Here is a 23185-nt window from a genome sequence, read left to right as displayed (position 1 = left end):
TTTGTGCGCACAAACAAACTGGTGGACTTAAACTCTAAAGGTAACAACAAAAATAAAAATTTATGTCTACTGTCCAGTGAGTTGCAGTGAATTTCAGTACATAGCTAATAGGTCCAACTATTCAAAGCGTTCACAAACCAAAGATTTTCCATTCACATTATTATTAATTCATAATGCAAGACACCTTGTCATCACTTTTCTTACCTCCAGTCACCTTTTTACGTTTATATCCACACTCCCGTTGTCTGCCACATAATGACATAATCTGACATCTTAGTATTCAGAGGGGGTCCGAATATTGTCTCACAATTTATCTGCCCCTGTCACTGCTCAGTGATGTGGCAAGACAACTCCACTCTCTTCTGACATCCTCAGCACTTTCTGTATGTCACTTGTAAAACTGTTGCTTGGCTTTATCATCAGTTCTGCTTTGCATTATTTTGAGGCCGATAGGATAACCGATTATATTAATAATCGGTTATAATTTGCAAATGTGAAGAGGATAAAATTGTAAAACTGTTTGTAATAACCATAGTTTATCTTTTTAATAGGTAAACTAATTAATACCAGACCTTAAATATTTTATTTGACAAACATGTAAATTCTACAAAAAACACTAGAATAACTTTACTGTTGGACCAATTACTTTTTACCTCAAACCTTTTACAACAAACATTCCTGTGGCATCATTCATCCTCTCCTCTGTCATGCTCCGTCTACTGCCGTCTACTGCTACTGTAAAGACACTAACTGTGGTGTATAACTCATTTTCAGATAAATGGCTAATTCAACCATTACCCGCAATTAGCGGTAGTTTGTAGCCGTAGCTGTGTTCGAAACCGTTCCCTATCACGGAAATAGCGCACTATATAGTGTGTTCGGCATTTTGTAGTGGTGTTGGAATTCTCCACAGTTAATTTCATTAACTATATAGTCCACTATAAAATACCCACAATGCACTGCTAATTTGAATAGATGATGTACCCTACATTTTACTCCTGTATACCACAATGCAACGCAGTCATGTTTTCCCGGTGGAAAAACAAGACGAAAACAACAGACCTGGATAGCCCAGTAGCTCATAGGGAGAGAGGGGGAGTACGATGGACTGAAGCGTATGCTACTCACAGAGTGACTGCTGACTCATTATGAATGGTTCGAATGCGGGTCAGCGGCGTTACACACGTCTTGTGTAGGCTATGAAATGTCTGTATCGTCCCTGGCTGCGCTGCATTTTTATGAACTATGATAATATGGCCACATCTCTCGCCCAGGTCCAGCAGGCTCCGTCTCACATTCTATTACTCAACAAACTAAAGTTAGTTCCTTTTAATAACTTCTTCTGTGTTTTTTTACCGAAAGGAATGGGTCATGTAACATTAAACCATAGCAATATAAACGACATTGCTTCGTTCGTGGAGAGGCAGCGGATGCGAGGACGTTAGGTGCACCGGTGCGACCTAGGAAAAATCTTAGTCGCACCCTTACAAATTTTGGTCGCATATGCGACCAAATTGGTCGCGCTGTAGAGCCCTGGTAATTTTGTTTTGCTTTGTATGATGCTGGGCGCGCGGGCCTCACACAAATAAGCGGCGCATCTACTGGCGCAACAATATTTTCAGACAGTGTCCGAAATCTCGTTTGGTCGTTCCCTATATACTTCACTAATTAAGGGACACTATATAGGGAATAGTGAGTGAGTGAGTGAATAAGTGAACGGTTTCAAACACAGCTTCTGTATGGCTGTGTAAAAAAAAAAAAAAATTAACTGTGTGTGGATTAGAGGGGGGCAGGGTAGCCTATGGGTACGGTCTTCCTTACTGATGGATTGTGTTGCACTTATGGATAACGAGCATTTTCCTTGTTGACTTTAGTAAAACATAACCTCAAGTCTGTTTGATTCTCTCTACTGTGGTCTCTGCTCTGAAGTCTCACTGCTGTCCACATACCAATACTAAACCAAGAGAAAGGCAGAGGCAAAAATAACCATTCAAAACCGGGTTTTAAGTGCAAGTTCATATTTATGTACCTCACAGCTGGACATGATTGTCCTCCATGTCATCATACAATCACATCCACACAAAGTATTTGGAAAGCCATGAGTGACATTTATTAAGATACATTTAAAGCTGCATGTCAGTATCATACAGTTAGGACTGACAAATAAATCAGTTTATCCTTGTAGGGGTATCCATTGTTTGACATCCTGATAAACATTCCAGCACAATATAGTGACAACTGCCGTCTTGCACCCTATTGGGAAGTGTATTTCCAATTAGGGTAATTTAATTGACTCTCGGATCTGCCTTTGTACAGGTCTTTGCGTTTCTCTGCTGTCATCCATATCTTCTCTCACTCCCTCTCTGTCTCTCTATTCTTTTCTTTTTCATTCTCTTTCCGTCTATTCAACGTGTTTTCTGTCGTCGTCTTTCCCTGAACCTAGAAAAGAGGAAGAGCCACAGTAACGAATGGAGCACGGAAAGCTGCAGAAAGGGCTGTTTTGTCTGACTCCTCCAAGCCTGTAATAACCACTTTTATGTTTGCTCTCTGTTTGCAGGAGAAGGGGAAAGCAGACGGGAACATCGATCAATGTGAGTACTCTTACTGTGTTCAAACCAAACAGAATTTTTCAAAACATGCAATGTTGTGTTCCATTTTTTTTCTGCTGTTATTGGGCATACACTTTTATTTTTCAAATCTAAATTGCTCTCATGAAACGGACCATGCAGCCTGTTATGGATAAGACCTCTGATGATGATATAAATATGACAATCTGAAAATTCCCTCTTGTTACCGCATCACATGTATTGCTCTACTCTCCTCGGAGGAAATGTTTGAAAGCATGGCAAATTTAAAATTTAAAAACATATCAGTTGCCAGTGGATGCCAAGAGATAATCTACCAATCAGTTGTGGGACTGGCAGGCAGTAGTTTGTCTATTCAGCTGCATTTTACACCATCAGAGAGAAAATAATAATATAGTTTAAAAAAAGGAAGATTTTTATTAGTGTGAAACTCAACTCCGACATGTCCTGTCATTCTTCCTCAACTCAACAGCCTTCAAGTAGAATCACCTGAAATTACTCATTCCAACTGACAATCTTCCTATAAGTTGAAAAATGTATTTGTCAGATGAATAATTATTTAGCTGTCAACCATCTTCAGTCCCCTGTCAGAAATTATTAAGTAATGTTTGTTTTGGTTGGGCCTCAAGCTCTTTTATGTGGCAGTGATTGCTTAGATAGTTGATGCCCTTTAGAAGTCACATTCTTGATTCCCAAGCCCCACATGCTTAGTCTGGCTGTTGAGACATTAGTAGAGGAAAGTAGCAGGACATCATGCCAATAACTTGACGAATAATGGCTAATCCGCTCCACCATGTGAGCTACAGCTGCCACCACCAGAATTATGATACCAGTACCAATATATAAATCTAAAATGTTTAAACTCCCAATTCTGCCAAGTAGTAGCACCAAAACAACCAACCGAGCAGTGTGTTTGCCTTGAAAATGTTGCTATGCTTCGTGATGTTAAAGCAACCCGCCATATTTAGTATCTTGCAGACTTTTAACAATTATTGGACTTCACCTAGGTGAATTTCAAAACTTTGTGTTGGACTTTTTTATGCTATCACTTTGTGCTTGGTTATTTTTATCCGGTATCTCAGGTATTGATTTTAGACCATATAAAAGTAATGATAAATAATCTGCTCTGCTGCAGTTCACCTCCAAGAGCTGTGTGTTTTTCAGTCTTTTTCTTGTATTTTTATTCAAGCTCCAGGTGTACATAAATGCCCACTACAAGTGATGATGAAAAAGAATTTTAGTTCAGTATTGAATGCAAGTTTTCACAGCAATCTTGAAATTATTGTCGTCAATGCAATCAAGGGCTATGGTGTCATTCAGTCCTTGGTTAGTACAGGTTCATGTTGTTGCAGAGAAGTTGGTCTCAACAGTTACATTTAATGGCAACCAGCAATGTTAAATCCTTTGGTTTTTCACTCCTGGTGGTTTTTCCATCCACTTCAACTGTTAATTAGTTTGAGTGAAAGGTATTGTCAGAGAGCTGCATTGGCACCACTATATTATTAAGTGATGGTTCGGAGTAATTTCACCCTAGGGTCCTTTGCACCATGACCTCCAGCCAAACAACCCTCCAGAAGCTTTTTTCAGCTGGGTCTAACATTGGATGAGTTAGCGTATTCAGCTGAATAGCTTAGTGCAGGCGCTAATGGATCCAACTCTGTATCTTGTAAATGACCCCACCAAAATGATACCAAACTTCTACACTAGTACCAATAGGTTATGTACTAATAAAATGATGGATTGGAAAGTTTGTAAGTTCACCAGGAGTTTATTTAAATAACACTTGCCTGCTGGCTTCTGCTCTCTGCTGCTACTGCTACCGGCAGTAAGACGAGTGCTTAGGGATGTCTACTACCTTATTTAATCATTAAATTAATAAATATTTTTGTCTCTTTTTGGTGTTGTAATTTGTAGACGTCCCTAAGGCAAGTGTTATCTAAATAAACTCCTGGTGTACTTACAAACTTTCCAATCCATCGTTTTATGAGTACATAACCTATTTGTAGCACTGAAGAAGTTTGGTATCATTTCGGGTATTATTAGTGGGGTACTTTACGAGATACAGAGTTGGATCCATTAGCGCCTGCACTAAGCTATTCAGCTGAATATGCCAACTCTTCCAATGTTAGACACAGCTGAAAAAAGCTTCTGGAGAGTTGTTTGGCTCGAGGTCATGGTGCAAAGGACCCTAGGGTGAAATTACTCCGAACCATCACTTTAAGATGAAGTCTTTTTTTCCCCATGTTGTGTATGGCCTAAACATTCACATAGGCTACGTTTTCTTTGCCTGCTCTTTTGTGTATTTTTCTGTATTGTAGTGCATGACAGTGAGATTGAGCAGTTTGTGTGCAAGTAACTGTAACAGCAATATTTCCAAGGCTGACTGCTTCATATTTGACAAGTGACTTCCTCTGTAAGCATTAGGCCCATTATGATGTGTTGTCTTTATCTTCACAGTAAAGAGCTGTTTCTCTGCTTGCAGTGCAGAGTTTTCTGTGCCTGCTTCTATTTGACCTAAACATGACCCCAGAGGATTTCTTTAGTTCATGTTTAGTATTCAGCATCTAGTGCATCATGTGCTTTTTGTTTTTACCTCTAGATTTCGATTTTTTATTTTTTATTTTTTACATTGTAGTATGTGTAGAAATGTAGCTTTCTAATTTATAATTGCTTTTCTAGCTATGTCTGCTTTCCTGACTTGCCTATTATAATTCAACTGCAGTAACACACATCCTGATGGAAAACGCAATGTGAGGTGGTTCTATGACCGGTGTTTTCATTATATTCTGCCCCACTCCCCACTGATGTTGATCCTGACATGTGCATATAGAAAAAATGGACACCAATATTGATGGGAATGGGGCTGATAAAAACAAACAGAAATGTACCTCTGCACTAGGAGCAAAATGCAAAAAAAAATCTCTTCTCTATAAACTGCAAATGCTTTTTAGCATGTGTTGGCAGAACACGTATTAAGTATGCAGTCTCAGGACGATTATGGGAACACCAGAGGGAGAAACGATAAATTGAGCACCATCGATTTGGATTTAAATACACTGGACCTATGTAATTTTAATATTTGTCTTCAGAGCTTAAAGTCCAAGTAACAAAGTAATTTTGTCCTGGATTTGTGCACAGTTGTATTGCCCTGGAGTCGACTGGGGTCTTTCTGTGCTAAATATTTTGGTTCTCCCTGTGTCGGTGTGGGTTATCTTCTGTGCTGTGAATGTGAAGGTTTAATACAGTCTGTGGAAACTGCCCTTGTACAACATTTCTTCTACTGATGACCATTGAACAACAATAATTATGGCTGAGGTGCCTCTCTAGAGCCCCTTGATTGCTGTCAAGAGTGGAGAGAGTGTCTTTCGTTCACCATCTTGATTTTAGGATGTTCAAACCAGCAACTTCCCAGGGCATATATTTTCTGTTAGGACGTTTCACTTCCTGCTCACTGATGTGAGTCAGTTCTCAGAGTGAGTCAGTGCAATGGACAAGGTGATTGCGGCTGACAGTCACTTCTTTACATCAGCAGTGTGTTTGACTGTGTTAATGATGTCTAAGACAAATGTGTTCGAGGCATCAGCATGGAACAGCAACCAGTGCTTTTTGTTGTATTGTGACTTTGAGATCAGTTAGAATGCATTAGTGTCAAATATATAAATTCAGATTGCTGAATTTGCTTAATTGAATGAACAATAATAGTATAGGTTGTAATACCAGTAGTCTAGAAGCCTATGTCAGATTCAGAAGATACAATTCTGTGCATAAACAGTATTTATTGATATCCACCATGGCCACATCAGAGCCCACAGACCGTCATTAATGTAAGAGTTCAGTCTTGCTTGGTCCAAAACAGTATCACGCTATAACTATTCTTTATGTAAACAGATTTTATAGGATGTATTGTATACTGTACATGTACTATGCATGTGCAGTACAGTACATATCATGTGCTAATGTATTTGTGTGTTCAGAATTGGTTGTGCCTGTCCGTGGTATATTATTTATTCTCTGCATGTCATGTGTGTGAACATATTTGTGTGTTCCTGTTTTTGTCTGGGTGACAGCATCAGCATACCAAGAAAAGGTGCTATTGCTTAGTGAAAGGCTCCACAGCACTGCTGACAGAACATGCTATAATTGACAAGAAGATTAATAACAACTGGGGAATCAGCAAGATGCGGTGCTATATTTCACTAATGTCACCTATCATGATGTTGTCTTTGGACTGTGGTAGAGAAGGTTGTTGCTTTATATTTGGATTTTACAGGTTTTTCTGATGGTAAGGGGATGAGCCTATGGTTTTGTAGGTTTGACAGTGGCTATTTTTAATTTCATGTTTTCATAGAGATGTCTTGCCAAGCACTGATGCACTTCTTTAGTACATAGTAATCAGGGTTTTTCCTGCATAGAGGAATATTTTGGCGCCCCCCCAAAAGGTTTTAGCCAGCCCCAAATGAAAATCACCAGCACCAAAATGGTAAGAATTGAGAATGAAAATAGCAATTCAAATCCTAACCAAACAACCATTGAACATAAACCGTATGAGATGAGAGCTAATCTCACTTTTATCTCCAGAGTTGGGCTGTACCGGACTCTCTTGGTGATTCAGTTAAATATTATTATTTTCAACCAGTTTTGTTAATTGGTGTTTTATTTACTCAAGCAAAATATACATTTTTGTTTATCAAATTGTCAAATACGTACATTGACTGTACGCAGACCGATCATGCTTACTGATGTGAGTACACACACACACACACACACACACACACACACACACACACACACACACACACACACACACACACACCTTGGGAGCTGGGAGCCTCGCTATGTAGTCTGTCTCCACTGTATTCACTGGTCAAACATATAAGAAAATATGAAGTCTACATGACTGGCAGCTACTGCCTGCCTCCCATTAGTCAGTAATCTATCACAGCTACTGCTACAGGATCAAATATGTTTTAGATTACATTTGATGTGTTATATATGTGTGTGTGTGACCCCATATGTACGTATACCAGAGATAAAAGTGATGCAGTAGTAAAGTCGGGGAAGGGGAACAATTTCCACCAGCCAACAGTTAGGCCTGTAATGTGTCTGCCCTGTCATTTGAGGACATCCGCTTTCATATTGTGAGCTTTTTTCCCCACTTAGTGTGTGCTGATTTCCCTCTTGAGACTAATTATCCACTGCCTGTTTGTATGCTAAACTAGATCCACTGGCAAAATCAGGCAATTGGATTTCATTTTCTTGTTTTGCTCTCCTTTTCCTTGGATGATGATCAGTATAGCTCTTTGGGATTGTCTGCTTTCACGGCCATTGGCTGGTTGATTCTCCTCCTTTCAATTTATTTTTTTAATTTTTCACTACCCTTTTTCTTTCTTCCTATATTCTGTCTTTACCTTTTACTCTACCGCTCCTTTCATTTGGTCCATCCCATATTTTCACTCATCCTCTCCATCTTTGGCAAACCTTTTATTGTGGCGTCTACACTCCTCACTTTGAGACAATGACATTAATCAATTTGGCCCAATTTTACCTCCGGAACGCTACTCGTGAAAAAATTGCTTTCGTGCAAACATTGTATTTGACGGTTTTAAGCTAGCTAGACAAAAAATCTCAGTAAGTGACATTTTACTGGCTGGTGATGCACAGACATTCTTGGTCAAAATGCCACAGTCTGGAAAATATGCAGTCATTGTCACAGAGTGTTCTTCTTCTCACAGTGTGTTCTTGTTGTCAGTGGGATCCATATGGAAAAATTGAATATTGCCCATTTGTCTTCCCAGGGAATGGTGATTAATCCGGCCTTGAGTGCTTAATTTATGAACCTTTGCAGAGGCCTAATCAGAGTTTGTAACCATCACAAATTAAACAATAGGAAGAGGCAAAAGCAAGTTAAGCAGTCCTGTGGATCATTTAGATTGTAATTGGGTGAGGATTAGATGGGACAAGGTTGACAGAGAGACTCTCTAATAAGCAGCAAATGACTGGGGAGAAAGCTGGAAGGAGGAAAAGAGGAGAGGAAGTTCAGATAAGCAGAAATAAGGGAGGAATAAGGGGGAAGGGACAGGGAAATATGTTTCGAAAGTCATCTCCTGGCTTCACTACTCAATTAAATCAGATGTTTTAATTGTCTTTTTTTTTTATATATATTATATCGTATTGACTTACATATTGTGCCTGTCTGCTTCACTGTCAATACAATACAATATGAGAATATAAGCATCTCTACTTTGTTGTGTCCAAAAAAAAAATGGCCAGATGGCCAGTGTGTTTGTGTCAGAGGATGACCTGGGAGAAAGATAATTATAAAAAATAAATAAATAAAAGATTTGGAGAGACATGAAGAAGGAAAAGCAGAAGGTAGATACTTTACAAAAATTCCAAAAGAAGTAGTTGAGAGGAAAATGGGACCACATGATAAAAGGAATGGAATAGGATGGAAAACCTTGTTTTCAGCTCAAAAAATTACTATTACATTTACTATTTGGTAAGGGTGTGACGAGATCTCGTTTTAATTTAAAATCTCGTCTCGTCTCGTTCTCGTGAACCCAATCTCGTGATGTGTCTCGTCTCGTGGAGTAAGCGTCTCGTCACACCCCTACTATTTGGAGTTTGAGATTCCCAAGACTTCCAACATTGTCTTTGGGGACATTTTCCTGAAGTCATTATGACCTGGAAGAAATGTATCTGGATTTTCCACATATACAGTATCTATATCATAAAGAATTGCTTCAACTGTGTGACCACACTGCCTAACAACGTTCCGCCCACAATTGCTGATGCCTCCATAGTCAAACCACTTCCTGATAGCTCTACTGTCACATAATAAAAGAGAAGAATAGGAGGTAGGGGAAACAGGGGGGTGACAGTGCAGAGCAGAAAATGGTACAGTTATGGAAGACGGGATTAAAATGGCGAGAGACGGTATGAAGTGCCAAAAAGGCTTGTTTTAATTTTTTTTCTCCTGCTGCCTTGCTGCAGACATTTACCTGCCATTTCCCAAGTAAACATAGAAAATGTGGAAAGACAAACTTGTGAATTTGCTGTGAACATTAAAATGTACTCTTAAAGATTTTTTGACATGTTGATGAATGCTCTTGTGAGTAAAAGATGACTGTTGGCTAGTTACTAATTAAATAGAACAGCTAATGTCTTCAGCAGTCTATTGCAGGTATCTGTTGTATGACTGCTGTTGGTGTGTGTTAAGCAGTCTTAAAGTGATGGAAGTGACATGTGTAATAGCCAGGGAGTCGCAGTAAGACAAAATATGAAAGGCTGTTGTGTGGGCAAGGCACGCTTTTGATTAAAATCTTTGCTTTACATAAGGCATGACATTAAGAGACTGCATGAATGGGTGGGCATATCAGGAGTTGCCTTGGACTGGTTTGCATCCTATCTTTCAGATAGAACTTTTGAGGTCTCTCATCATCTTCGCCCTTGTCTTGTGGCGTTCCACAGGGTTCAGTGTTGGGCCCAATATTATTCATTTTATATATGTTGCCTCTAGGTCAGATTATTCGCAATTTTAACATTTCTTATCATTTTTATGCAGATGACATACAAATCCATTTTACTTTTAGGCAAAATGAGACATCAAAGCTTACTAGGCTTCTAGATTGCATTGACGCCATAAACAACTGGATGGCTGAAAGCTTTTTGCAGCTGAACCCAGACAAGACTGAGGTTTTAATCATAGCACCAGACAGTGCTATTCCTCTGATCAGGCAGAATATTGGGTCTCTGTCATCAGCGGTCTGGCCCAGTCTAAGGAACCTTGGGGGGATATTTGAAAAATCCCTATCTTTTGACACTCACATCAAATCATTGACCAAATCCTGTTTTTTCCATTTACGCAATATTAGCAAATTAAGGGCTGTGGTCTCTCAATTAGAACTGAAGATGCTCATCCATGCTTTCATTTCCTCCCATATTGACTATTGCAATTCACTTTTCTCCTGCAGTCCATTCAAAATGCTGCTGCTAGGCTTCTTACAAGATCAAACAAGCGTACCCATATCACCCCTTTACTCTGCTCCCTTCACTGGCTTCCTGTAACTTACAGGATCCAATTCAAAATTCTGACCATAACCTACAGGGCTCTGCATGGTCAGGCCCCTGACTATCTTGCCAACATAATTCATTAACACACTCCATCCCGGTCTCTCAGGTCTGTTAATCAAAATCTGCTAGTCATGCCACGCACTCGTCTGAAAACATGTGGGGACAGAGCCTTTGAGGCTATGGCGCCCAGATTCTGGAATGCCTTACCAACTAGCATTAGGTTTGCTGAGAATGTGGATTGTTTTAAGGGACAAGTGAAGACTCACTTGTTCAGGCTAGCTTTTGGGTAGCCTATGTCTTTTATTTATTTGAAAATTGATTCTGTTGTACTTGTAAAAGTTGCAGTGCCATGCAAAATAGGAATGAATAGTCCCAAATTTAATTTAATAAAAGGCAGTGACCCAGTTCAGTGTGGTGGAGTCCAATCCACGTTCATGCCAACAAATCTAACTGGACTGCCAGACATAAACCTCCACAGTTGAATAAATATCCTTTTATGTCTGCAACCTGACCTTACAAACCTCACACAAGTTAATGGCTCACAAAGTCAAGGCCCAAACCCCTTTTGAACCTGATATCCAAGCCTGAAGACCGCCAACAGGATCCAACCCATTCGAAGGAAGGATGGTCCTTTGGCAAGCTGTAAACCAGCCATCTAATGTGAAGCAGTGCGCTCATTAGAGAACTTTGGGTTGTGCAACGAGTACCACTAAGGCCGGTTACACACTGGCTGTGTGGTGTGAGCGTGGCGTTTCTGTTGCGTGTCAGCTGCGTGGCGGCTGCGTGGATTTTTCTATGTCTTTACACACCAGAAACGTGTCTGACGCGGTGCTGCTGCTAGCCTTGTCTGGGCACATGTATGTTTCCCATTGATAAAATAAAATACCATGTTAAACGTAAATATATACTGATTTGATTACAGCAAAGACAACGTCGGCAATATTGGCGACAAAATAGGCTACAGAATATTTTGTTCTGTATTGACAGGTGCAATATTAGAAAATCGTTTTTTTTTTTATTACATTTATATCTGCATTTATATCAAAACCTAGAGACTTTCAAACATCAACATGTCATTTATTAATATGTATTTGTGTCTAAACGACATATAAACATCTTTTCCACGCTACGCTTCCAACACGATTGCGTGTCCCGTGAAAAATATGCGTTGGTTCTATTTCTAGTAGGCACGCGTTTTTGGCGTGGCTCAAGCTGCGCCTGAGACGTGCGTGTCATGCAAGCAGTGTGTAAGCTCTAACCTGTTAACATGGGAGCCGAAATATAAACAAACACGCCACTTGAGAGTTGAGCTTATGCATGTTCTCTCCTGTATATTGTTCACACTTCATAAACACTAGGTCTAACCAGTTTAGGGAGCTCTCGTACGTAAGAATGTCATGCAGATTATTCACCTTGAGACATCCTGCATAATTAGAATGTGCAAAAAAGGAAAAAAAATGTTCATTGCTGAAAGTTGTAAGTCACTATCTCAGTGTCATCGTAAATCTCTGTGAAATGTGATTTCATTAAGCTGTACAGCAATAAAGATTACCAAGCGAAACGTTCATTGAGTCATTGAGGACTTAATCAAAATAGTAAAATGAAACAGGCTTTGCTAAAAAAGACCCACCTTTTTTTTATAGACATGGTTACAAAGTTAGAATATCTTCAAGTAAAGTTATGATTTGCAACATAAATCTCACAAATTTCACATCGTAATGAACCTAAATTTGATCGGGCCAGGAATGGTGTTCATTTTCTCTCTGATCTAATTCACGGACAGCCACAGTTTCCCGCTGTGATAATTTTTGCCAAAAAGTCTGAAAGTCAAAGACAAAGGGAATAGCAGCAGCAGCAGCAGTGTAAGCTCCATGTTAAGCGTGCCTGCAGATACTGCTGAAGGGCTTAAGGAGGGCACACAGCCTCTCCAGGGACTAAGAGGGACTGACAGTGGCACTCTGAATAACACTTTACTCTCACTGGGGCAATCTGCACCAGTGGGCCTACTTGGATGCACACACAAATGCAAACACATGCTGAAGTACAGATACAGGGACTGAAAACAGACACAGGTTATGTGGAGAAAGCTGTGCTGGAGGAATCAGCAGGCGAAGATAGACATTTATTTACAGGGGATAAGAGCGTCCTCAGATTCATTTTGGTTTTTAATGAATGAATGACAGTTATTTGCATACAAGAGAGAGAGAGAGAGAGAAAATATGGCATATGGTTCCACAGATTTTTCACCAAAAATTCTGACCCTTTTTTTTTTACACCTCTTTAACCTGTGATGATATATATTTTACAGCCTTTTAAAATTAGTAAGTGGTTGAGTTATGGTGTCCTGATAAAGAATAGTGCTGTTTTTCTCTCTCTGTCTCTCTCCAAGTTATTGTTTGTTCCTGCAGTACCCTGCCGTTTGCATATGCCGCCTAAGCCAGCAGCTGGCCCTGCCAACATCTCAATATCATGCTGAAAGGCCTGGAACTAATAATGACTTTCGTTAACAATTAATTTTTTTTGGATTAATTGAGAAATCCATTAGTCTCTAAAATGTCAAAAAACTGTTTTTCGGTTTCTCACGTGACATCATGAGTGGCTTGTTTTGTCCAACTGATTAATTTTCTGCTTATCAATTAATGAACTAATCTTTTGTGTACTACAAATTACGCTTGTGTCCAAAATCTCATTTAAATATAATATGTATTTGTTGTCTGACTTAAGGGTTTTTTCTTTAAACGACACAAACGAAATTACTGTTTACCATTTGGTATCATCTGATTACTGTAATTATCTGTAATTCTGCTTATGTTTTCGTATAACTCACTGGAGGTCAACCCCTGGATGATACCAGATGCTGCTGTGTGAGTGCAAGCATCACTGCAAACCCTTTCAGATCTATTCTTTACCTTCATCCCCATGATTTTACTGCCTTACTCATCAACAGAAGACGGCTTTATGAGCTGAGAACAAAAATGATTGCTTTCAGATTACACATGCCTCTGCGCTCAACTCTTTCGTTTCCTGTCTCTCTACACACGCACACACACACAGACACACACACACACACACACACACACACACACAATGGTGCACATACAGCCCCACATACACATTTATGCCTGCTGGAGTTTGAGGATAAGTTATTGTGATTTGGATCTCAACCAGCAAAGTCTTCAGTAGGACTTTGCAGAGGACAAGGTGTATTTGCATACCTCCAGGGAAGTGGAAATATTAATAAGCCGCTGCCAGGTCACATTTCTATGACTGAGTAAACACATTCACTCTTAAATACTTTCATATACCTCAGATGTCATCAATGGCATTTTTAAGTTTATACTGTATTATCAATCACATAATATTTGTTTATAGGAGATATAAGAGAATGCTGTTCATTTGTCAAGTGTTCCTGATTTGGTCCTAAGGTAGTTGGATTATTTTTTCAACCAGGTGAGCTATCCAGGTGCTCCTGGGCAGAAAGAAGACACGTGATCAGATTTAATATTCTAAGATGAGGGCATGCAAACTAGAGTTGTGTACAATTCTCTCTACCCCCCAAAGTTGTTAAAATCCTTTTCAAAAGTGGCAAATAAAGAGTTTAGGGAAATAGTTTATCATTCAGATTGACTGAGTCAGTGTAACAGAATATGAACAGGAGTAGAAGAAGTCAGGGGCATTATTGCCAGGAACTTAGGCAAGCAATGGCCCTCCGTCCTAGAATCTCAAATTGGATCAGAGACGGCTTACAATTATAAAACATAAAGGTACCCTACTGTATAAGTCTTAAAGCTGTACCCAATTTGCACTTGCATTTAGTCATAAAGACGCTATTTACTTCAATTTGATTTATTTATTTATTTCTCTAACTCAAAATGATTTGCATCCCTCAGTGAAAAAAATAACTCCTTTGCTCAACAGTGAGTATGAACCTCAACCATAAATGCCACGCCACCATGTAGTGGACTGTAAAATTAGCAGGCAACCGGTCATTTGAGGGGACAGGTGCAATCAGGCAGAAAGTAAATGAAAGATTGATTGCTCAACCAGGGCGCTCAGGGGACAGGGCAACAGTAACTAGAAAAACTCACTCACTCACAAGTTCATCACTCAGTGTGGGTAATATGCACTTAAGTAACCGGTTTACAGTTGTCTTTTTGCAGCTACCTAATATAGAGATCGTTAGACGTAATGATACATCTTCATATTCAAGATAATAATATCTAAAGTTTTACTCTGACTAAGAATGACCAAGTTGCCTCTGAAAGTAAAAGAAAGTCTGTAACCACTGTTAAACATTTGAATGTTCAAAATTCACACTGTGCCTGCCTGTCCTCACTGTGCCATCAGCCAAAAAAATTATTACATCTCTACTACAGATACAATTAGCCAATAATTCCTCCAAAATGAGGTTGTGGGCAGCAGATAAATCTGAATACCTGCTGCATGTATACACAGGATATAAAAAGCATGGCAGTCCAGACTCGCATTGCATGCCAAGTGTTATCTTAGCATTCTGTTCAAAATCACATTCAACCCTCTTTCTAGCCTCAGCTTTTATTTGTAGTGCCCAATTTTTTTCAGCTTTCATAACCTCACATAAATCCTATTTGTTTGTAGACCATTTGAGCTGGGTCACTGAAGTCAGTCCTATGCATTTTTGCTTCTGTGTGGACTTTCTCCAGCTTCTTACTGTGCTCCTGGTTCTGCCCCGGTCTGTGCAGTCTCGTCCACACTTGCTACCTCTATCCATTGAGTTGTCATCTGTGCAGTCTCTCTCTGTAACCACACTCTTTGACCATCTGGAAAACGGCTTAGTGTCTGTAGTGGTGACTTTATTGTACCCAAGAGCAATGATGGTCTCCAATCTGGATGAGACCCATCTTTATAGGTCAATATTTACTCAGCGTTTCCTCTATGTTGATTTTGTAGTGGCGGCCCACCATGGCAAAAATTCTGCCACCACTGTATCAGAAATAGGGCTTGCCTTTTAAATTATCCTGCTGCTCACATTGCAGTTTAACAAGTAGAACTATTCAGAGGTTATTGGGCCCGTCCAGTTTAACTCCACATACTGTTGTGTTGATGTAGTTTATCGTCAAAACGTTTGCTTTCTTTCGAGTCAACTATCAAACGAACAGCTCCGCCAAAAACCTCATCGCGGTGGGTCCGTTCTAAGTGTAGACATGTTGTAGATGTTAAGTGCCCTATAGTTTCTCAAAAAATACAGTTCAATCATAACTGAAAATATGCCTCATTGTGTGTGAATATAGGTGAATAAATGTATTTGTTTGTGTTGCAGCGAAGTGTCAGTTCTGTTTCATACGTAAAACATTTGGCGGCGGCCGGGGGTGGAGGGGTTGTTATTTGGACAGACCTGCCCCCACAGCTAAAAAAATCCTAAAGGAAACCCTGTTACTATTAACACGTGATCGAGTGCTCGCCATTAATATCTTCTAAACCACTACACACTGTGATGTCGTCAGAGTTTTTTCTTTTCAGCAGGCGGGGTGTAGGGCAGAGACCAGCCAAAACGTGGCTGCAAGTAAACAGAGGCAGTTTTTTTTCAGCAAATAGTCCAACAAAAAACAGTAACTCAAAAACTTACTGGGAGCAAAACCACGTTTTCACAAAGTCTTGGTAACTTAGGTTCTTTCCCCAAGAACCCTTCTCTTTTCTCTCTGCCTCTGCTGTCTTTGTCTTCTCCCACCCACCCGCCTGGGGAGTCCCATTAATTTCTATGGGAGCAGCCGCGCAATGCATTCTGGTAGCGTTGCAGGGACTTTGGAGAAGCGGGGTTTCCACCTCTCAATAAAAAAGAAAAATAAAACTCATAAAAAATCTTTTAAACTGACCGTTGTCAATCTGAAATGAAGACAGATTCAGCAACTGCATAGCCTGTTTCTTGCATAACATGTTTTCAGAAACACATTTTGGTGAATTGTTTTCGTAAAATAAGAGATTGTCTTCCAAATGAGCCGCCAGTATGGTCTGTTTTGAAATCCGGGAACATACTGTATATAAGTGATTATTGATCAGACTGTTTAGCAAAAGCTATGCTAGCGGCAGCTGTCACTTGTTGCAATAGCAACTCCAAACATCCTGGGCTGTAGCCGTCTAAAGCCAGAGAAATTAAACACGCTCTAGTTTTTGTTTTTTGTTCATTTAAGCAAAGACTTACAATGTTTTATGATAATAAAGTGGCGTGGTTTACTTTGTAGGCTGTGAACCTGCGTATCTGGGTCACATAACAGTAATGTATAACAAAAGATGTATCCTGGGATTCATTTAAAGGGGCCCTACCACACGTATTTCATTACTTTGTGGTAATGTCTGAAGTTCTACCATGGACTCTGTAAAAATTTTTTTGTGGAAAACATGCCTTGGTTACCTTGTTTCAAGCCATTCTAGCGTGGTATAGAAAGCCTGCAGGAAGACTCAGTTCGATTTGTGCCAGTTCTCGTTAATATTCAACAAGCTAAACTGCTTGACTCTGATTGGCTAACAGCTAGCCAATGAGAGCCTGGCTATCAGCATCCTTTATCCAGCGCAAGTAGGCGAGCTCATGAATAGTAATGAGCTCAGGCAACATGATGTCAGACTGACCAGCTTTTGTAATTGGCCTGATTTCTCCGCTTATTTCTTTTCAGTGGCTAGAGCTGACAGAGGAGGTAACAGTTAATTTTCACATTCACGACCTAACACAAACACATATGGAGCTAACGTATTTAAAAAAAAAAGTTTTTGTGTGGCAGGGCACCTTTCTAAACATTATTTTACCAATAAAAAATGTATTATTTCACTAAAAAAGACAATTATATTGTTCAATTATGTCTGAGACAATCAATTGTCCAGCAAAAATTGGAATTGTTACAGGCCTATTTGGCGGTGGCTAAAACCTCTTTGGGAGGCCAAAACTTTCTCTATTCAGCAAAAACCCTGTAATCTTTTGATTGGCTGGTAAAATTTGAACATTCACTAGCCATTTGGCTGGTGGACTACAAGTTAATTTTGAACCCTGCTTGCCAGAGTATTTATCTATGCAAAAGTGTGGCACTTAGCCTTGGGTATCGGCACAGGTTGTACAGAGAGAGGGTAAGAACAAGAAGAAAGGCAACGCGCAGCTGAGAAAGATTGCTGTGCAACAAGTATGGCAGATCTCCCAGAAAGACTTAATGGTGTAGTATAGTGCCCTTTACGCCCCATCTGTGAGTCCCATCAGTGAGTTGTATTTTCATATCGGCTTTTTTAATAGTTTGTAAGAGTTGGTATCACTGTTTTGAAATGGATGATTTGTCAGTTTGGAAGAAAGATCTTCAAATGACAAAAATTGAATTTGAGATACTCAAGCGTAGGGCAAAGAGCTTGGGGCTAAGATGAAATAAATGAGACAGTGAGTCAGTAAGGAATCGAGACAGCAATCACACCATTGCACCTTGCCAGGACAGAGTGAGATGAAATTAATGAAATGGGCTTTGAATTTAAAAAATATTTTAATGTGACATTTTTATTTCTTACATCATTTTCCTAAATATGACAAGCAATTACAATTGTCCGGGTTTTGGCAGCTTGAGCAAACATGCTCTGCCAGGATTCTGCCTTTGAGGATGTGCTTTTAGAATTGAATATGCAATTTAAGATTTCTCTAAAGCTCTTTGTCCACATCCATTCCTTTTTTGTCAGTGACAAGACCGCACATAATAGTACCGTAGCTGCTGTGACAGACATTGTGATCTCAACTAACTACTGTACTCTATACCCATATCCCACAGAGAAGAGTCTTCAGAAATAAACTCATAGACTTCAGGATTGTCTGATCATTGCCATGGCATATATACAGAAATCTATTTATACAATTTGTTTTGATCCCTGAAGCCTTTTGAAATGCATGAAGATTAATGAGAATCCTATCGTGGATATAATTTAAAAACAAGTCCGTAAGGAAATGGTACACGTGGCTGCTAGGCAGGTGGGTTGCTTGTTCTTAGAAATATTTGTCACTTTCTTTGGAATTAAATCACTGAATAATTTATCATTTAACTATTTTAAATGTAAAATGGCTCAGGCAGCCAGCTACCAGGGAGAGCAGTACAGCAGCTACAATAATAGCAAATATAACAAGCAGGTTTTTTCCCCACAACTCTTTTTTTTTTTTCTTATGGTGAGCCGAGGATTACACTGGTGTCCAAAAAGGTGACTAGAATCATGCATATGTAATGTGATAAGGTCATGGGGTCTGATGAACTAGAAAATGGGTCTAAGGTCATAAGCCATTTGTGGTATATTGTCAGAATCCCAACATTAATGTCAGATTGTTAAATCACCTCATATTATCAGGCTTTTACTCATAATTAAAACCCCCACAAGGCCGGAGAGGTCGACATTCTTCTAAAAGGTCTGGATTAAGTTCTGCTGTTTTGCTGAAAATACATTATTCAGTCCCTCCAGGATTTTGCGAATCCACGCAAATTCAACCAATCACCGTGAATTTGGTGCGACTCGCAATTTTCGCAAAAATTTCAGACCGTCCTGCTTTAACATGGCATCATGACTTAGCGTAAAAAAATACACACCACTTTCCTAAAGCCAAATGGCGTGTTATCTGTACGCATTTTGAGCTATCCACGTGTATGTCTACGCTGTATACAGCAGATGTAAACATACACACCACGTTGGGTCGCCACGTTGCGTGTTATCGCAAGAACGACTGACAGCTGTAGTCATGGGGACCCACAAGTTCTCGAGAATTCACGTAGAATAGAACCACAAAACCAACAACAGTTAGTTTCCATCCAGAGGAGTATAGGGGAAACAACTCTGTGCTGGGTTTTCAAGGTGTAGTGCAGGGAAATATGATCTGCCGTGAGCATGGTGCATTTTATTTAGAAAATTAACCGGATGTTTTATTTTGCTTCTGTGCTCGACTTCCTGTCCCGCACTATCTGCCGTGTGCTGAATTGCTGCGGAGCGCTAAAAAAAATAGAATGCAGCCGTTATGCAGCCAGTAGAAATACACACTTTGACTTTAATGGAAACCTAATGACTCCGCCGCCGTTCCGGAGCCGTTACGCATCCAGTGGAAATCCGGGGTTAGAACATCAGTGCTTAGTTGTTGGTCACTGCTACCTAATTTTTTATGTGCTCAATTAAAAGTAACTCAATATCAAGAAATAATACAATAAAATACAAGTTGAAATAATATTACATTATGTGCTTTAAGCCTTGAATCACACTGCATTTTTTTGTTTCAAATGCATCTGTAGCATTGTTATATCTTATCAATTTGTATGTACATTATTAATATACAATATAAGATCATATCCTATATAATATAGTCCTAGATTTTAACAATTTCTATGATTCTTTTTCCTATTTTTCTTTTTAGTAAATAATATTCTGGAACAAAAGCTGATACAAATTGATAGCACTATGAAAATATGTCATCATTCCCTCAAAATATATATGCAACAGTTACACAGCTCAGTTGCCCATAAGTAACCTAATTTTAGAGCCACTATCACTGATACACCAGTCTTGATTTGAAACAAGAAATGCAGCAGCTTTAGCATTTCAGTCATGCCATTAAATTGAGTGCTCTGTGGGCTCTTTCGTAGTATTTAGGGATTTCTTTTTTCCTATCACTTACACACAACAAATTGAGATCCATTTGAACAATAAAAAACCAGCATCATCAAATGGATTTTTGGTTTTCCATACAATTTCACACACAGAATTCCTCAAACTTCCCTTAAAGATAATGGCAAAGAGGAGATGAAGCAGGGGCAATCACACTGAAGAATAAAATATCCCTCATAGCTCAACTGCTCTCTTAGGGGATAGATACGGTCTCCAGTCATATTCAAACACAAATGGAGCAATTTGTGCAAATAGCATGCGTAATAGTGGGGCAGACTCCCAGGTGTGTGAGCGACGGCCGGGCCCTGGAGGAGACGCTCTTCACCCCAAATGCATCAGCAACGGAAATAGGGCAGTGAATGAATTAGGGTGTCATTGGTTAAGGACATCAGTGAGAAGAAAGAGAGGCAGACACAGAGAGAGACAGATTCATGATAAAATTGCTACTAGCCTTACTAGCAAAAGCAGGAAGTATAGTGTGAAATCAGATGGAGCTGGCTGTGGCTAGCATGGTTATTTTCACTCAGTGAGCTAAGTGATAATTCAGCTGTCATTCTGAGTGGGAGGCGAGAAATAACACATTTCTGAGATGGTTAAAAGAGGGCAGGGATCAGAGTAATCAACCCAACCTTGCTTTCTGATTACACCAAGTACAGAAAAATTTACGTCAGACTCACACCTGCAAGCCAGCTCTGAAAGCATCAGGATCTGATTAAAATTCTATTGCGTTTGGAGAGGAATCATATTCAAGTTTTTAAAGACAGAATAACTCTAGAAATTATATATATTAAAGATGCACTGTAAACTCTATTATATTGCAGTATTTTAATTTCCTTCCTAATCTACCTTTTTTTTTATAAAATATTTTGGGGCAGGTCCAAGTCAAGTGTCATAAGCATATTGAAAGAAAATCATCATTTAAACATTTTTCAGGTTTTTAAAGCTAAAAGACTAAACACTAAAATGACTTTTAGCATTTGAACTTTCTCCTTTCAACACTGGGTTGACATTGTTTTTTGCATATTTGCATAGACCCATGTCAATTCATCAGCCTCAGAATTTAGTATTCAAGCTATGCAAGGTCTGGCTGATAGATGATGATCTTAAATTTTATTTATTCATCTGGAATTTTACCAGGTCAAAACATATTCTACATTCACATATGGACTGACCTGTATTTAATTGACTTTTACATCTGTATTTATGGTTTTCTAATTAGGAATTAGGCTGATTTGAATTGACTGAGGCAAACCCATTCCACCTGCTCTTTGGAGAACATTTAAAACAATTATTAGCACATTGAAGTTAAGTATATTCATTTCAAAATGATGCCCTTCTTCCTTGGTCTTTGTGCAATTCATCTCCTGTATGTTAATTCAATAATTTGATGTAAAGCAGTACTTTGGTAGAGGCAGACATTCTAATTTGCATCTATTTTACATGTGTGTAATGTGTAATGACCAGCAGTAGGAATGAAAGTCATCTACTCAAGATCCGTACCCACACAAGACAACCCATATTGCCGTACAGTTAAAAATTTTTTTTTTAAAATAGCACGCAAGCCTTTATTATTCACAGTGGGTGTTCCAGAGCACTGACCTTAATCAGTTTGCCATCATTTTCAGATGGCTTTGATGATAACATATGCATTCATAGTAGCACCAGCAACTGTAGACAATCAAGCAAATTATTTTGTCCAAATATTTTAATGGGATGTTACCAATCCAACCTTTGACATCATTCTGAACAAATATGAATTACTAGTGCGCAGTATTTAAAAGAGGGATCTAAGGATATTCAATGTGGAAAGTCCAAGAAACCCATTGTCAGATCAACAAGTGAGAAAGATGCATGGGCTTTAGAAATCTGGTGACAGAGGCTAATATAAATACAGGTAGTTTAGTCTGATTCCAATAAAGTGATTTTTAGGGGAATATTAAATATTTATAAGTGCTGGGTCTTATACTGGATGAGCTAGTAATTGTTTTTTATTTCCTGTAAGATATATACAGTATATGTATTTTTTATATATACCGCCTTAATGATGCATAGCTGAAACAATTGAGAGAACCCTTCAATGGGCAGCAAAATATATATTACTGTTCGCCACGAAGAGAGCTATGGTTGTGGAGGACCCTATTAATTGCACCCTTCTTACTAACGGTTATAACTTTTATTACAGCAATTGGTAACCCACAACTTACTCTTTTAACAGGGTAAAACCCCATGGCACACAACAATTTGTGACACACAAACAATTTGTTAAAAATAATTGTACATTTACAAAACTACACTGCTGTAGGCACGTTTTTATATTCTATGTGCCCCTCACAGTAGAATAAGCCACTATAAACCTATGAAAGGCCCAGCCATGCAAAAACAAAACAACTAATATACTGTGAAACCACCTGAATCTAAAAACAATACTGTGATACAAATTTTAGGTCATACCACCCAACACTATCCTGTCTGATAGGTTTAGAGTTGCAGTCTTTTAATCTATGTCTTTGGAGGATTGTATAATTACTCATGCATGGAAATGTTGCTATCTTGTGAGTGTTAGCGTGTGCTTTTGTGTGCGTTAGTGCACATGTATGGAGAAAGGGGGTTGAACTGATGAAAAATATATGAATCTCTGTAAGTCCTCCTTTGAGATATGCCGAGCTGTATCAAGAATGCCAACTCACGCTTGAAAGATTATGGTACATAGTCTCTTTTTATATATTTATTAACAAAATACACAAATATCCACAGTGACTATGGAAGCATGAATGCCACAATGGTTGGGGGAACAATAGATCATTGTATGATTTGTTATTCTCCACAATTCTTAATCAATTTGAAGATTCCAATTGTATTGTAATTAACGATTCCGTTGTTGATAACATTGAACA

General features: G+C 39.0%; 1 protein-coding gene across 1 annotated transcript in view; it reads left to right on the top strand.

Annotated features, from left to right (window-relative positions):
• The window catches only part of fstl4 (follistatin-like 4), a 232858-nt gene that overhangs the window by 33857 nt on the left and 175816 nt on the right, over positions 1 to 23185 (top strand). Inside the window, exon 3 of the mRNA XM_028596403.1 lies at positions 2558 to 2591. Coding sequence (XP_028452204.1) covers positions 2558 to 2591 — 34 coding nt within the window. The remainder of the gene's footprint in view (positions 1 to 2557; positions 2592 to 23185) is intronic.

The sequence above is a fragment of the Perca flavescens genome, chromosome 13 (genome assembly GCF_004354835.1).
Source record: "Perca flavescens isolate YP-PL-M2 chromosome 13, PFLA_1.0, whole genome shotgun sequence".
NCBI lineage: Eukaryota > Metazoa > Chordata > Actinopteri > Perciformes > Percidae > Perca > Perca flavescens.
This window is presented reverse-complemented; position numbering and strand designations above follow the sequence as displayed.